The following is a 13,664-nucleotide window of genomic DNA, read 5'->3' on the forward strand; positions in this document are numbered from 1 at the left end:
GGTCATGAAAAAAATTTATCTCTTTAGAGTGTTTTTTCCCCCAAATCCAGACTGGGTCAGCAATTTCCAGCTCAACTGTGACATGGGAATGTTCCACCCATTTGCCTCTTGCTTCCCCAGCTCTGGTGGGGAAGGAGACATGCTCCCAAAAAAGCCTGTTATGTTTATCAGAAACTGCCTTGTTTCTCAATTTTGGGGTTCCTGTGGCTGCAGCAGCCCCTCCCAGGGCAATTTTGGGTTGGAATTTCCACAGCTCAGCACTTTGCATTTGGATATAAAACAGGAATAAGGCTTCAACTGCCTTTTCCTCCTTTCCCTGTTCAGCAGTCCTGGCACCTTTTGTGTGGGAGCAATCCCTGGATTAACTATTCTGGGAGCTGGGCTCAGGAGGTGAGAGTGATCTCAGGAGCCCACCACCAAATCTCAGGAGCTCCACCAAAATTTGGAGCCCAGTTCCCCAGCCAATATCAGAGCTGAGGCAGTCCCCACCCAGTCGTGTAAGGGAGGAAATTGTCATGATAAGAAGCACCATCCCATCTCCCTTCTTTTATCTGGCTCAAAACTCAGCTTCTCACTAAACAAAGGTTGATTTGTTGTGGGCACCCTCTGGGGCCCATGCCCTCTGTCCGTGGGCTGTTACTGTGCACATCGTCAGCAAAGCACCCACTGCTTTCGCAAATGGCTGATTGCTTGAGCCATTAACCATTAACATTTCAGTCTCACAGGGGACCCTCGGGACTGCCGACAGCCCAGAGAGGGGGCATGTCGGGGAGGGGGGGAGCCTGGAGAGAGGGAACCCCTGGGGCCCACAGCAGCTGAGGTGGAGGGAGCCCAGGGACCCTGAAATGTGGGGCCTGTAGAGGGGGGATCCCAGAGAAGGGGGAATGTCAGGACCGCTGGCAGCCTAGAGAGGAGGGGAGCACAGAGAGAGGGTAGCATGGAGAGGAGGGACTCCTGGGACCTCTGTTTGGGGTCATGAAGTTCATTATAAATTCCTATCAGGCTGAACAAAGGCACTGGACATGTGTCAGGAACTCTTATGTTTTATTGTTTTATTGTACCCAACACTTTCATGGGCTCTCAACTTCCCCCGCAAACTCCTCCAAAGCACTGGCTCACAAGGCCCAGCACTGCTCCACAATCTTCCCTTCTTCAGCATCCACCAATCCCGTGTGACCCAGAGACTTTGTGTAAATAGGAAGACTCGTATTCAAACGAAATAAATGAACCTACAGCAATTTTTTTGAGATCCATCCTCAGCAAAGCAGGAATGAATGGGAAATGAGAACAGTTTTCTGACTGCACCAGCTTTGGGATGGGCCCGGTGTGTGCAGCAGTGAAAGCTCTTGAGGACCACAAGGGCTTTTGTGCTGCCCTGGGAAGATGGGATGGCAGAGAGGGGCTGCAGAGCTCTCAGGATCTTCTGGAGAGGAGAGCAGGGCACACAGGAAGCCTCCTTTTCCTTTTGCCAATCTTGTTCACCCATTCAGTCCTCTCTGAGCTCCAGCTGCTGCTGTGCTCTCTCAAAGGGGCTGGAAATGTGATGCCACTGCCCAAAGCACCCTGCCCTGGGCAAGGCGGTGGGGCCAGACCTGACTAGGTTGTGCTAGGAAGAAACCCTTGGTGGTGGAGAGACCTCAGGAGAGGTGGGAGAGCTTGAAGGGAGCTGAGCTGGGTTGGAAAGGACCTGGAAGAGAAAATCATCAGTGTGTATCTGACACTGTGTGACCATGCAGGAGGAGGACTCACACCAGGGGGATTGTGGTGCAGAGTCGGGGCCTGTGGAAGGTGTCAAATATTTGAAACTTCCAGAGAGAGGAGGCTGATCTGTGCCCTTGGTGGCATGAACAGACCAGGAAGGTGGCCCAGGACATTAGTTACCCCCCAGCCTCTCTCCTCAGCCATTTCTGGCACTGGCTGCTCAGCCCAGGATTATGGGTGAGTTTTGCTGTGCCCCCCTCCATCCTCCTTCTGGGCTCAGGGCCTGTTCCAGGACCATGGTCAGTCCTGCCTGGCCTCTCTTCTGGCCCAGAGCCTGGCAGATCCTGGAGCAGGACTCTCTGTGACAGAGCCTCTCCAAGATCTTGGAGAGGCTGCTGAACAGGAAAGCTCTGGGGTGACCAAGTCCCAAGGACTGCCCTGGACATCCCATCAGAGGGTCCATTCTCCACCCTGAGTGCTCCTGTCCTGGGCTGGGCCTGCACAGTTGGGGTTGTGGGGCCATGTGATGGAAGCAGGCCTGGGATGTCACAGGACAGGTTACGAACAGGGGTCATGAAGCTGCTGCTGGTGACAGCAAGGCCAGGTCCAGACAAGGAATTTCTGTGCATGGCCTGGGCTGTGCAGGTGGGACTGTGGGAAAGACAAAGCTCACCTGGAGTTGGTGGCTGCAAGAAAAGCCAAGAGCAAATAGAGCTTCAATCTCTCTGCTGGAGATCAAAGATCAAAGAGGGAAATGCAGGGTTACTGTGGAATGGGGAGGGGGATTTAATTCCAGTAGATGCTGATGTGGTGCTGAGGGACTCCATGGCTTCTTTGCCTGAGTCTTTACTGGAAAGGTCTCTCAGACCTCTGCTCACTGAGGGGCTTCAAGGAGGGAGAGAGCACATGTTGGTAGGAACCTCCTAAAATCCCAGAAGGACAAATGCCAGTGTCTGCCCCTGCAAGGAACTCATCCTGGCCATGGCACAGGTTGGGAGCTGCCTGGCTGGGAGCAGTCCAGTAAGAAAACTCTGGTGGGCAGGGAGCTGGGCAGGAGGCAACAAGGGAGGCCAGGAGCACCCTGTGTGACCCCTATCAAGGTGATGGATTATCAAGGTTACCATGCCTTGTTTTTGGTTCCTCAACATAAGAAAGATGTCTGTAAGCTTGAGCAGGTTTAGTGAAGGGGCTGGAGCACTTTGCCTGTGAGGAGAGGCTGAGGGAACTGGGCTTGAATTGGGTGCAGCCACACCAACATTCCCCTTGGAGAAGGAGTTTAGAAAGCCAAGGGTCCTCTGTGAGTTTTGGGGTGTTCGGGATCCTTTCTGGACCTTGTGAGTCAAAAGTATCTTCTCTAATAAACTTTGCCTGAAGCTCCCAGTCTACCCCGTAATAGGGGGGCACTGGGAACACTGAGGAGGACACTGGGAGCGCTGGGGAAACTGGCAAGCACTGCAGGGGGACACTGATGTCACTGGGGACCAGTGATGGACACTGTGAGCACTGGAAGGAACCACTGGGAGCAGCGGGTATCATGTCTCAGTTGCCCCAATCCAGCTCCCACTTTGAGTGGGGGCTGTGGGGAGGGACCAGGGGGTTCCTGTAGTTTTAGAGTGCCCCCCCAGAACAGTGAGGGTTTGACTGACAGCTGGCATTTATTGGGGGGAAGGAAATGGGGCAGGGGGTGCTGGGGGTGCTGAGGGTGCTGAGGAGGTGGGTGCTGAGGGCGTCCAAGTGTGGGGTCCTGGGGGTGCCGGGGTTGTCCAAGTGCAGGATGCTGGGTGACAGGAGTGTTGGGGGTGGCTATGTGTGGGGTGCTGGTGGAGCTGGGAGCTGGAGGTGCTGGGTGCATTGGGTGTCCAGGTGCTGGGGTTGCTCAGAGTGCTGCGGGTGCTGCGTGGGTGCAGCCACTGCACTCAGATGGAGATGCTGTTCTCAGTCTCCAGTGGGTTCAAGTAGTTGTATCTCAGCTCAGCCAGGTAGTTCCTCTCCTCGATCCGGTCTCGGATCTCCTCCAGCCGCCTTTGGAAGGCCCGGATAAGCCGCCGAGGTTCCACCTCTGTGAACCGCTCCTCAGGGTACTGTCCCAGGAGCCTCTGGGGGGACAGGGATGGAGATACCTCAGCTTCAACACCTTGGTGCTATTGGGGGGTTCTCTGGCACCCTGGTAGCAGTGGAAGAATGGTGGCCACCCTCCAGGATTGAGGACACCAAAGGTGGTGACATCCAGCCTTGTGGACGCCTTTTGGGGTTACCAGCCCCATGGACCCACTTGGGGAGGCCATGGGAACTGTGGGGACAGACTCACCCTGTCCTTGAGTTGGGAGCTGAGGAGGATCAGGGTCACTAGGATGTTGGCAGTGGTGGCCACCTCAGGGACCGTGTCGAGGAAGTGCTGGAGGAAGGCCCGTCCCTTCTCGCGAGGTGGTGGGTGGCGCATGGAGGATGGGGCATTGGGGACGAAGGCACCTAAGTCATACTGCAGGGGGACACGTCACTGGAGAGGACACCCTCCCAAAACAGCAAGGGGATGAGTGGGGACATCCCCTGGCACAGAGAGGGGTGAGATGGGAACATATTCCCAGCATGGCAAGGGGATGGATAGGAACATCCTGTCCAGTATGGACTAATGGGACATTCTCTCCACCGTGGAGAGAGGATGGGACAGATGGGGTCATCCCTTCCTGCATGAAGAGGGGATGGATGGGGACATACCTCTGGCATGGGGAGACATTGGATGGGGACGTTCTTCTGAGGTAGAGTGGGGAAGTCCTTACAATATGGGGACAGGAGGGATGGGAACACCACTCTGGCATGTAGAGTGGTGTGATGTGGATATTAGTTCAAGATGGGGACATCCCTCTGGCATGTAGATTAGTGTGACATGGACATTGGTTCAGGATGGGGACATCCCTCCTGCACATAAAAGGCTGGGAGGGGGACATGACCCCAGCACAGCTGGGGACATCCTTTAGGTCTCTGGCTCCTGTCTCACCTGCCCATTGTTGACAGCTGCGTGCTGAGCCGAGCAGGTGAACATCACCATGCTGAGGAACTTGATGAGCTCTTCCACTGTTCGCAGTGAGGAGGGAACACCTGGGTGGGAGGGGGACAGCCAAGAACCTCGGGGACCTGTCCCTGTCTCCTGCCACCCCTGGGGACATGCCGTGGCAGCTGCAGGTGTGCTACCTGAGGAGGTCCTGCCCAAGAAGCCGTCGGTGAAGATGTCCATCACCCAGGCCTGCAGCTCCGTGTCCCCGCACACTGCAGCATCCCCACCATAGTAGAACGTCACAATGCCGGTGACAAAGCTGCCACAGGGATGAGATGATTGTGAGGTCCTGAGGCACACCCAAGACCACTTCCAACCCCCGAAACTGGTCTCACCTCTCAATGGCTTCCCAGAGGCTCATCCCGTCATCCCGGTAGTGGTAGTTGGGGACATGGGACATGCCACGGTGGTGGATGTCATCAGGGAGGCACAGGGACGTGTAGGTCACCTGCTCCAGGCCCCGCTGCACCACTAGCTTCAGCCCCTCATAGGTCACCCCTGAGCCCTGAGAGAGGAGAGACACCCATGGGTGGGCAGGGCAGGAGGTGCCAGACTTCAGTGTCCTCCAGTGTTCCCAGGGCACCAGTCCTCCAGGTACACACCCAGTCCCCCAGTGCACCCCAGTGCTCTCCAGTGTCCTCCTTCTAGGTTCTCTAGTGTCTCCCAGGGCTCCCATATTTCCCAGGGCCCCCCAGTTTCCCCAGTACACAACACTGTTCCCCAGCAATTCCAGTACACTCCAGTGCTCTCAGTAGCACCTCAGTACCCCCCAGAACTCCCAGTAGACCTCTGCCTCCTAGTGCCCAAGTAGACCCCACCACCCCCAATACCCCTCAGTGCACCTAGTGCCCACTGTTCTCTCAGTGGCCCCCAGTGCCTCTAGCAGACTCCAGCAGACTGACCGCAATGACCCCAGTACACCCCAGTGCCCCCCGGTGCTCCCACGAGGCCCCAGTGGCCCCAGCAGAGCCCAGTACTCCCAGGCCCCAGGGCTTACCTTGTCGATGAGGCCGCCAGGGTTGATGAGGACGCTGCGCGCCAAGGTATTGATGTGCAGTGTGAAGCGGAAGTGGGGCATGAGAAGCTGAGGGGGGAACCAACACCTGGCAGGTGACCAGGGACCCCCCACATGAAGCTGGGGAGGGTGTCGCATGGGCCATTACCACTGTCAGATGAGTGAGGGGGCAGCAGGTGGCCCTCAGGGGATACCTTACCTTGAAGAGGGGGTGGCATGTGGGCAGATGGCGCAGGGTGGCAATGGCAAAGACCTCCCCGAACAGGTGGGTCTTCAGCAGGTGGGTGAGGAGCTGGTGGATGTAGAAGTCAGCATTGCGCACCCAGGTCTTGGCCAACAGCCAGTCCCACTCGTCATCGCTCGGCAGGAAGATGGGGCTGGAGGGTCCTGGTGTTTGGCTGAGCTGTGGGACACCATCCCATGGTCTGGGACCATCCTCACCCTCCCCACAGCACAGTTGGATGTGGGGCATCCCTACCTGGATGGCAATGGGGCGCAGGAGCCCATCAGTGCCCTGGTGAAGGAGGCAGAGTGGGGCTGCCACGTATTGCTGGCGCCCATTGATGGTGTCAGCTGGGATGTCGTCTAACACCTCATAGTCCACGATGAAAATCCGACCTTCTTGCAGCTCCTTGCCCAGGTCAGTGCCACTCCCCAGTGAGCCAGCCACCATCTCTGGTGTCACTGGGAATTTGGGCGGCAAAGCAGTGCAGCACCGAATGATGATGGGGTTGTTGCCATTGAGGAACTGGTAACCGAAGAACTCATCTTCTTGCCAGTGCTTGGCCACGTACTCAGGGACTAGCAGGGTGGTCAGATATCAGCACCCACTTACCCATCCTCCAGGGAAAGGGAAGCCCTGAGTGGTGGGGAGGGGAACACACAAGGCACCCACCAATATCTCTTCCCTGTGTCCGGGAGAAGATGGTGCGCATCTCATCCAGACTGTCCCAGGAGGTGCTTCTCAGCAGGAACCCTGACAGAAAGTGGGAGGCCCCTCTACAGGGCAGAGGGGGACCTCAGCACAACCTCCTCTCTTCTCTGGCCCCTCTTCCCACCACCATCCAGGTCCTACCCAGCCTCAGGGCAGTGCTTACTGTAAGATGAGGAAACCAGTGAAGTCAGTGGCTCTGACACAGGAAAACTGGATATCTGAGTCCAACTCGAGGATGGAGCCCACGTTGAGGCAACGGGGCCAGCCCTGGGCGAAGTTCTTCCACCTGATGTAGTACATGGGGGCAGACATCAGCATCACTGCTGACCAGCCCACCTGGCCAAGGTGGGCCTTGTCCCCATGTCCCCACTGTCACCGGAAAGCCTCCTGCCGTGCCACTAGTTCCCGATGTCGATGTTCCTTGAGGATCTGCAGCTCATCATCCGCCAGCTTCTTCCCTGGAAAGGAGGAGATGGTGTCAAGGTTGGACCTCCAGCCGTCAGAGGAGGATTGGGGGTTAGGCACGTCTTACCTGAGCCCTCCCGCACCTCCACCGTGGTGACCCCCTCCAGCCACTGGTAGCAGGGGAAGCGGTAAAGGGTGCCATCAGGGGCTGTCACCCGGACATCCTTGCAGAACCAGGCATCCTCCAAGAAGAGCCGCCACTTGTGCAGGCGGATGAGGACAATAGGGCCCAGGTCCTGCCCACAGTCCACAGACAGGTTCTTCTCCTGAAGAGGAGAGAATGGTTTCTGAAGAGTGGGCAGATGCCCCAGGGTGGCACCAGGGGACACCAGCAGAGAAGAGGTTCAGAGCATCCCCTTGCTTCCAACCCTCCAGGATCCTTATCTTCCACCATCCCCCCCCAAATCCTTTTCCTCTACACCCCTGGAACCCCTTTCCTCCATTCCCCCCCTCAAAAGATCCCTTCCCACCATCTCCCAAGACTTCTTCCCACCCATCCCCACAAGACCCCTTTCCCAGTATCCTCCCCCAAATCCCTTTCCACCATCTCCTTGTATTCCCAGAAGAGTCTGTGCAGCCCCTCATGTCCCCAGGGCAGCTCGTGCCACCCCTTATGTCCCTGGGACAGCCTATGCCACCTCTCATGTCCCCAGGACAGCTCTGCCACGCGTTGTGTCCTCATCCCCACCTGTCCCGGCAGGAACAAGAGGGAGACAGTGGTCCTGCGGCTCTCGCCTCGGCTGCCCACCAAGGTGATGGAGATGGAGTTCTTGGTGCCAGCTTCTGCCATATCACCTGTGGCCACTGTCACCTTGTACCTGACCATGGCGAGCTGAGATGGCGTCCAGGAGACGCCTTCAGAGAGGAGTGAGGGGCTCTGGGGTGCAAACTGCTCTTTTGTGTGTTTTGGGTGTCTCAACTCCTGTGGCTGTTGCGCAAGTGGGTGACAGATCCTTCTTCCTCAGGGGAGTGTTATCAGATCACTGCTAACAGCCAGCATCCGGTACATCTGATCTCAACAGTACGTCTGATCTCAACAGTTGTGGCCGTGGGGACATTACCCAAGTGATGGCCCTTGGGGTGGCTGTGGGGATGTTACTCAAGTGATAGTCCTGAGGGTGGCCTTCAGGACATTACCCAAGTGACAGTCCTGGGGATGGCTGTGGGGACATTACCCAAGTGATGGCCCTGGGGGTGGCTGTGGGGACATTACTCAAACAACGGCCCCAGGGTTGGCCATGGGGACATTACCCAAGCGATGACCCCAGGGGTGGCCTTGGGCCAAGGGAGGGACATTAACCATGGGCCAGAAGCTCAACCTGCCCCCCCCAGGGTCTCTTCACCTGTGTGATCCAGGAACAGCATTTCCCAGTCCTGGGGAGACATGGCCATACTGGAGAGAGTCTGTGGATGGTTATGAAGGGACTGGAGCACTTGGTTGGTGCCGTACTCAAGGTTTGGGCTTCCATGATTATGGATTCACTTTTGAGAAGGTCTGTTGGGAGGTGGTGGGATTCATCTGACCAGCTGGAACAACTGGGTCATCACCAGTAAGGTGACCAGACGCCTCAGGGAGCTTTAAACCAGACATGGGGAAGGGCCACCAATATGATGACTGGGACTGGAGAAGGTTGAGGGTGCTGGAATGGAAAGACACTGTGGGGCCTCATGAATTCCATAAATACCTGTAGAGAGGGTGTGGAGAGGATGGAAGTTTAGGCATGTATCTCCTTCTCCAGGAAGATGGACAGAAGGAGATCAACATGCAGATCAAATTCTTGAGGGCATTGAGGTATCCTGGGAGCAGTGGGGGGCAGTTGTGGTCTTTCAAGCCCTTGGTCTCCAGCTCCTCCACTGCTCTGGAGGCACCCAGAGCCCCACGGTGGCCCTGGAGAAGATCTGATTGCATCTGTGACATTGTCCCTGGTGTCCACCCCACCTGTTTTGGGGACAACATGAAGCCAAGCTGGATCCTTTCATGTTTAATCATGGACAAGGCTGGTCAGCCTCACTTCTGTGCTGGGCAAGATCATGGAGCAGATCCTCCTGGAATCCATGCTAAGGTACATGGAAAATAAGGAGGTGGCTGGTGACAGCCAACATGGCTTCACTGAGGGCAAATCAAGCCTGACAACTTTGGTGTCTTTCACAACAGGGTTACAGCAGGGGTGAATGGGGAAGAGCAACTGATGTCACCCACTTGGATTCGTGCGAAGCATTTGACACTGTCTGCACAACACCCTGGTTTCCAAACTGGAGAGATATGGATATGAGGGATGGGCCACTCAGTGGATAAGGAATTGGCTGGATGGTCACACTCAAAAGGTCGCAGCCAACAGCTCAATGGCAGAGTGGAGGCTGGTGACAAGGGGCATCCTCAAGGGAGGGGGATGGGATCGGTACTGTTTGATATCTTTGTCAGTAACAGGACAGTGGAATCAATGATACTGGGAGTGACTGGAACTGCCTAGACCATAGAAGGAGTGACTGAGATCAGACTGGAATCATACTGGGTGTGAGTGGAACTTACATGAACCTTAGTGGGAGTGACTGGAACTGCCTGAGACCATAGAGGAAGAGACCAGGATCATATTGGGAGTGGCTGGGATCATAATGGAATCACTCTGGGAGTGACAGGAATTGACTGGGATAATACTGGGGGTGACTGATTGGGATGAATGAAGCAACTTCAACCAAGCTGGAGGTGATTGCTATAATACTGAGAGTAACCAGGAGTGACTATGATTCTACTGGGAGTAGCTGGAAGTGACTGGGATCATACTGGAAGTGACTGGAAAAATACCTAAACCTCACTGGGGGTGACTGGGAGCAACTTGGACTAAGGTGGGGGCAATTGGGATCCTACTAGTGACTGGAAGAAAATGGGTTCATATTGGGAGTGTCTGCAACCACACTGGGGGCAAATGGCATCATATTACAGGTGACTGGGATCATACTGGGAGTGACTGCAACTGACTGGGACCATAATGGAAGTGACTGGAATCATACTGGAGATTATTAAAACCATACTGGGAGTGACTGGGAGCAATTAGGACCACACAGGGGGCAACTGTGATCTGATTGGGAGTGAGTGGGAGTGACTGGGAGTGACTGGAATCATACTGGGATTATTCTAGGAGTGACAGAGAACATACTGGGGTCATATGGGTAGTGATTGAAACTGAATGTGACCCTAGAGGGAGCACCTGAGATTATATTGGGGGTGACTGGAAGCAAGCAGGACTATGCTGGGGGCGACTGGGATCATACTGGGAGTGACCGGGAGAGAGTAGGATCAAACTGTGAGCAACTCGTACCATGCTGGGGACAACTGGGATCATACTGATAATGACTGAGAATGAGTGGGATCATACTGGAATCATACTGAGATCATACTGAGAGTGACTGGAACCATACTGGGAGTGACTGGAATTGACTGGGCTTCTACTGGGAGTGACCAGAAGCAACCTGGTTCATACTGAGAGTGACTGGAACCACACTGGGGGCATTTGAGATTATAAGGGGAATGACTAGGAGTGACAGGCATCATATTGGGATTGTACTAGGGGACACTGGAACTGAATGGACCACAGTGGGATTGACTGGAATCATACTGGGAGTGCCTAGGCTGTACTGGAATCATACCGGAAGGAACTGGAACCATACTGGGGGTAACTTGGAGGAACTAGGACCATGCTAGGGATCACTGGGATCATACTGGGAGTGACTGACAGTGACTGAGTTCATACAAGGATCATAGTAGGAGTGACTGGGAGCATGCTGAGGTCAACTGGGATGATGTTAAGTACAGCTGGGATACACTTAGAGAAGCAGATCATGATGGAGATAACTGGGATCATACTGGGAGCAACTAGGACCACTGAGAGTGACTGGGAGTGACTGGGAGCATGCTGGGGACAACTGGGATCAAACTGGACATGACTGGGAACATACTGTGAGTGACTAGAAACATACTGTGAGTGACTACAAGTGAGTGGAACCATACCGGGGGTGACTGGGAGCAAATTGGACCAAGATGGGGGCAGTTGGTATTCTACTAGAAGTGACTGGAAGCAACTGGGTTTATACCAGGAGTTTCTGGAACCACACCAGGGGCAAGTCTATGGGACCAGATGGGATCCACCCAAGGGTGATGAGGGAGCTGGCGGTGTATCTTCTGGTGGCAGATCAGGTGGAAGCTCTGGCTGAAGCTCTTCTCACATTCCAAGCACTTGTAAGGCTTCTCCCTGATCTGAAGCTGCTCAGGGACCACTAGTTCAGAGCCCTGCCTCAAGCTCTGGCCACCTTCCTGGCACAGGGTGGGTCTTTCCTGCTCAGAGCACCCTGGGCTGGGTTTGGAGCCCCTCCTCCTGAGGCATATTGGGGGGCTTTTCCTGCTGCTTCCTCACAGCCTCCTCCCCCATCTGGCCAAGGTTTAGGAAGGAGAAATTTTGGTTTGGGGGGAAAAACAAGGTATGAGTGCGTTGGCTTGGGGGTTCCTCCTGCCCAAGTCCATCTCTAGAAGTCACCGATCATCTTGTGTCCATATAAACCTCCAAAACATCAAGATTCAGCCCCCCAAAAACTCAGAAACACCAAGACTGAGTTCTCCAAATCTCTAAATGATTAAGATTCAGTCCAAAAACCCTCCCACGAGTCCCCCTCTCTGGTCTCTCCATTTTGATGTTGTCTCAGTTTGAAGAGACTGGAATGTTTGCTAAAGAGGATGAGTTATGAGACAAACCAAACTCTTCTCTCTCAACAATTGTAAATTCAAAATTAAGGGGCTTTAATTGAGGAAGTGTGGAAAAAACCAGAAGAAATAACAGCCCTTTATTAAAAGATATATGTATGTTGGCAAGAACAAAAATGGAACACACAAAAAAACTAGACAATAGTCCTGTACCCAGAAAGTCCCCTTCAAACAAAAGAAAAGGTCTGAATACTTCTCTGTCCTTCAGCGCAGTTCTGTCACGGCCGGCAGGGGCGCTGTTGGGTCGCCGGAGGTGCAGAGCCTGCAGTTCTCCGTGCTGACCTGCAGGGGCGCAGTCGGGCAGAGCCTGCAGTTCTCCGTGCTGACCTGCAGGGGCGCAGTCGGGCTCTGGCGGTCACCGCGCGGGGAGGGGCCTGGGGAGGGGTCTGGGGGGTGGTCTCGGACCGCGGGAGAAGCCGAAAAGAAAACGGAGACCCTTCCCCCAGTGGAAGAAGGGCAGAAGAGAAAGCAGTCCACCCCCACGGGACTCACTGTCGTTCTCAGATGACGGTGTTTCAAGGCTCCTCCCTTCTCTCCCAGCGAGCACAGACCTCTCTGATGAAAACACAGCAGATCTGGGCTGGAGACAAAAGACAGCTCTCAGGCAGGTTGAGGCCAGCAGTCAGGGCTGACCAGGACGAGAAGCCAGAAAGACAGGCCTCCAGGCCTTCTCTCCAAATGTACGCACGCAGACCCCACTCTCTGTCCCAGAGAGAGAACTCAACAGTCTGACCTCTCCCCTTCCGAGCCCGGGCCAGCTTCACAAAAAAATCCCAAACTCCTCCTCCCCCCCCTCCAGCCTTTGATGGGCCATTAGCTAGAAATCGGCTAGATCTTTTGTAAAGCTAAGCTAATTGACTCCCTTCCCCCTTCCATCCAAACTCCGTCTTTCCTACAGTGGGGGCAGGGGGAAGAAAAATTCCACTCTTGGATTTATAACCAGTGTTCTGGGGGTCCCCCCTTCTCTGGATTGCTGGGGATCCCATGGGTCCTGGGGGTCCCTCCTCTCTTAGGGATACCAGGGGTTTGGGGCATCCCAGGGGGCCCTTCTCCCCTGACTCTCTGGTTCAGTGTGCTGGGTTCCAGAGGGTCACCCTTTCTGGAGTCCCCCTCTCCAGGCTGCTGGGGGTCCTGGGCTCCCCACTTCAGGGTCCCAGGGGTCTCTTCTCTCCAGGCTCCCTGCTCCTCCAGGCTCCTGATGCTGAAAAACCTTGGAATAAAAGAACTGCTCAGAGATTTTGTGTCTTTAAGCAGCAAGGTATTTTTTTATTGCAACAATTGAGAGCAAGGCAGTTTGCACTGCACAGACTTGCTCGACTCCGAAAGCGCAAAACCAAGCCATTTTATACACTTTGGATATATGGTTACACCTTCTAACGTGCAGTAGGCTGGTCTCTGGGTGGAGACTTTCCAGAATTTTCTTTGATCATGCGCAATCTTCTTCTGTGGTGGTTGACACCCTGAGCCTTCATCCCCTGGTGGTCGCCATGCTTGTCTTCATCAAGCGCGAACTTTTCAACTTTCTTTGTTAGGTGACCTAAGTTCTTCAAGCTTGCAAAATCCTGGCTCTGGGCCCCTATATCTAATTCAAACATCTAGTTTACCTGATTTATTACCTTGTGGTCTATTTTATATGATTCCCTAGCATTCTTTCTATAATGAAACTTTGGTCAAGTGAATGGAACAGAACAAGACAGTAACTAGTTCTCCCACAATGTTCTTCTAGCAAAGCAGGCAGAACAAT

General features: G+C 54.6%; 1 protein-coding gene across 1 annotated transcript; it reads right to left on the reverse strand.

The window, feature by feature from the left end:
• Positions 1 to 3,384: 3,384 nt before the first annotated feature.
• On the reverse strand, positions 3,385 to 7,993 carry LOC127461632 (hydroperoxide isomerase ALOXE3-like). The gene is made up of 13 exons (XM_051769636.1): positions 7,856 to 7,993; positions 7,235 to 7,433; positions 7,079 to 7,160; positions 6,866 to 6,988; positions 6,664 to 6,767; positions 6,247 to 6,569; positions 5,968 to 6,171; positions 5,751 to 5,837; positions 5,089 to 5,258; positions 4,891 to 5,012; positions 4,697 to 4,797; positions 4,010 to 4,180; positions 3,385 to 3,797 (listed from the first exon to the last, which is right to left on the reverse strand). The coding sequence occupies exons 1-13, from the start codon at positions 7,991 to 7,993 to the stop codon at positions 3,618 to 3,620; spliced, it is 2,004 nt and encodes a 667-aa protein (XP_051625596.1). The 3' UTR covers positions 3,385 to 3,617.
• Positions 7,994 to 13,664: the final 5,671 nt, after the last annotated feature.

Source organism: Manacus candei, unplaced genomic scaffold (assembly GCF_025592945.1).
Source record: "Manacus candei isolate 608988 ecotype Guabito, Panama unplaced genomic scaffold, ASM2559294v1 h1tg000110l, whole genome shotgun sequence".
In the NCBI taxonomy this organism is placed as follows: Eukaryota; Metazoa; Chordata; class Aves; order Passeriformes; family Pipridae; genus Manacus; species Manacus candei.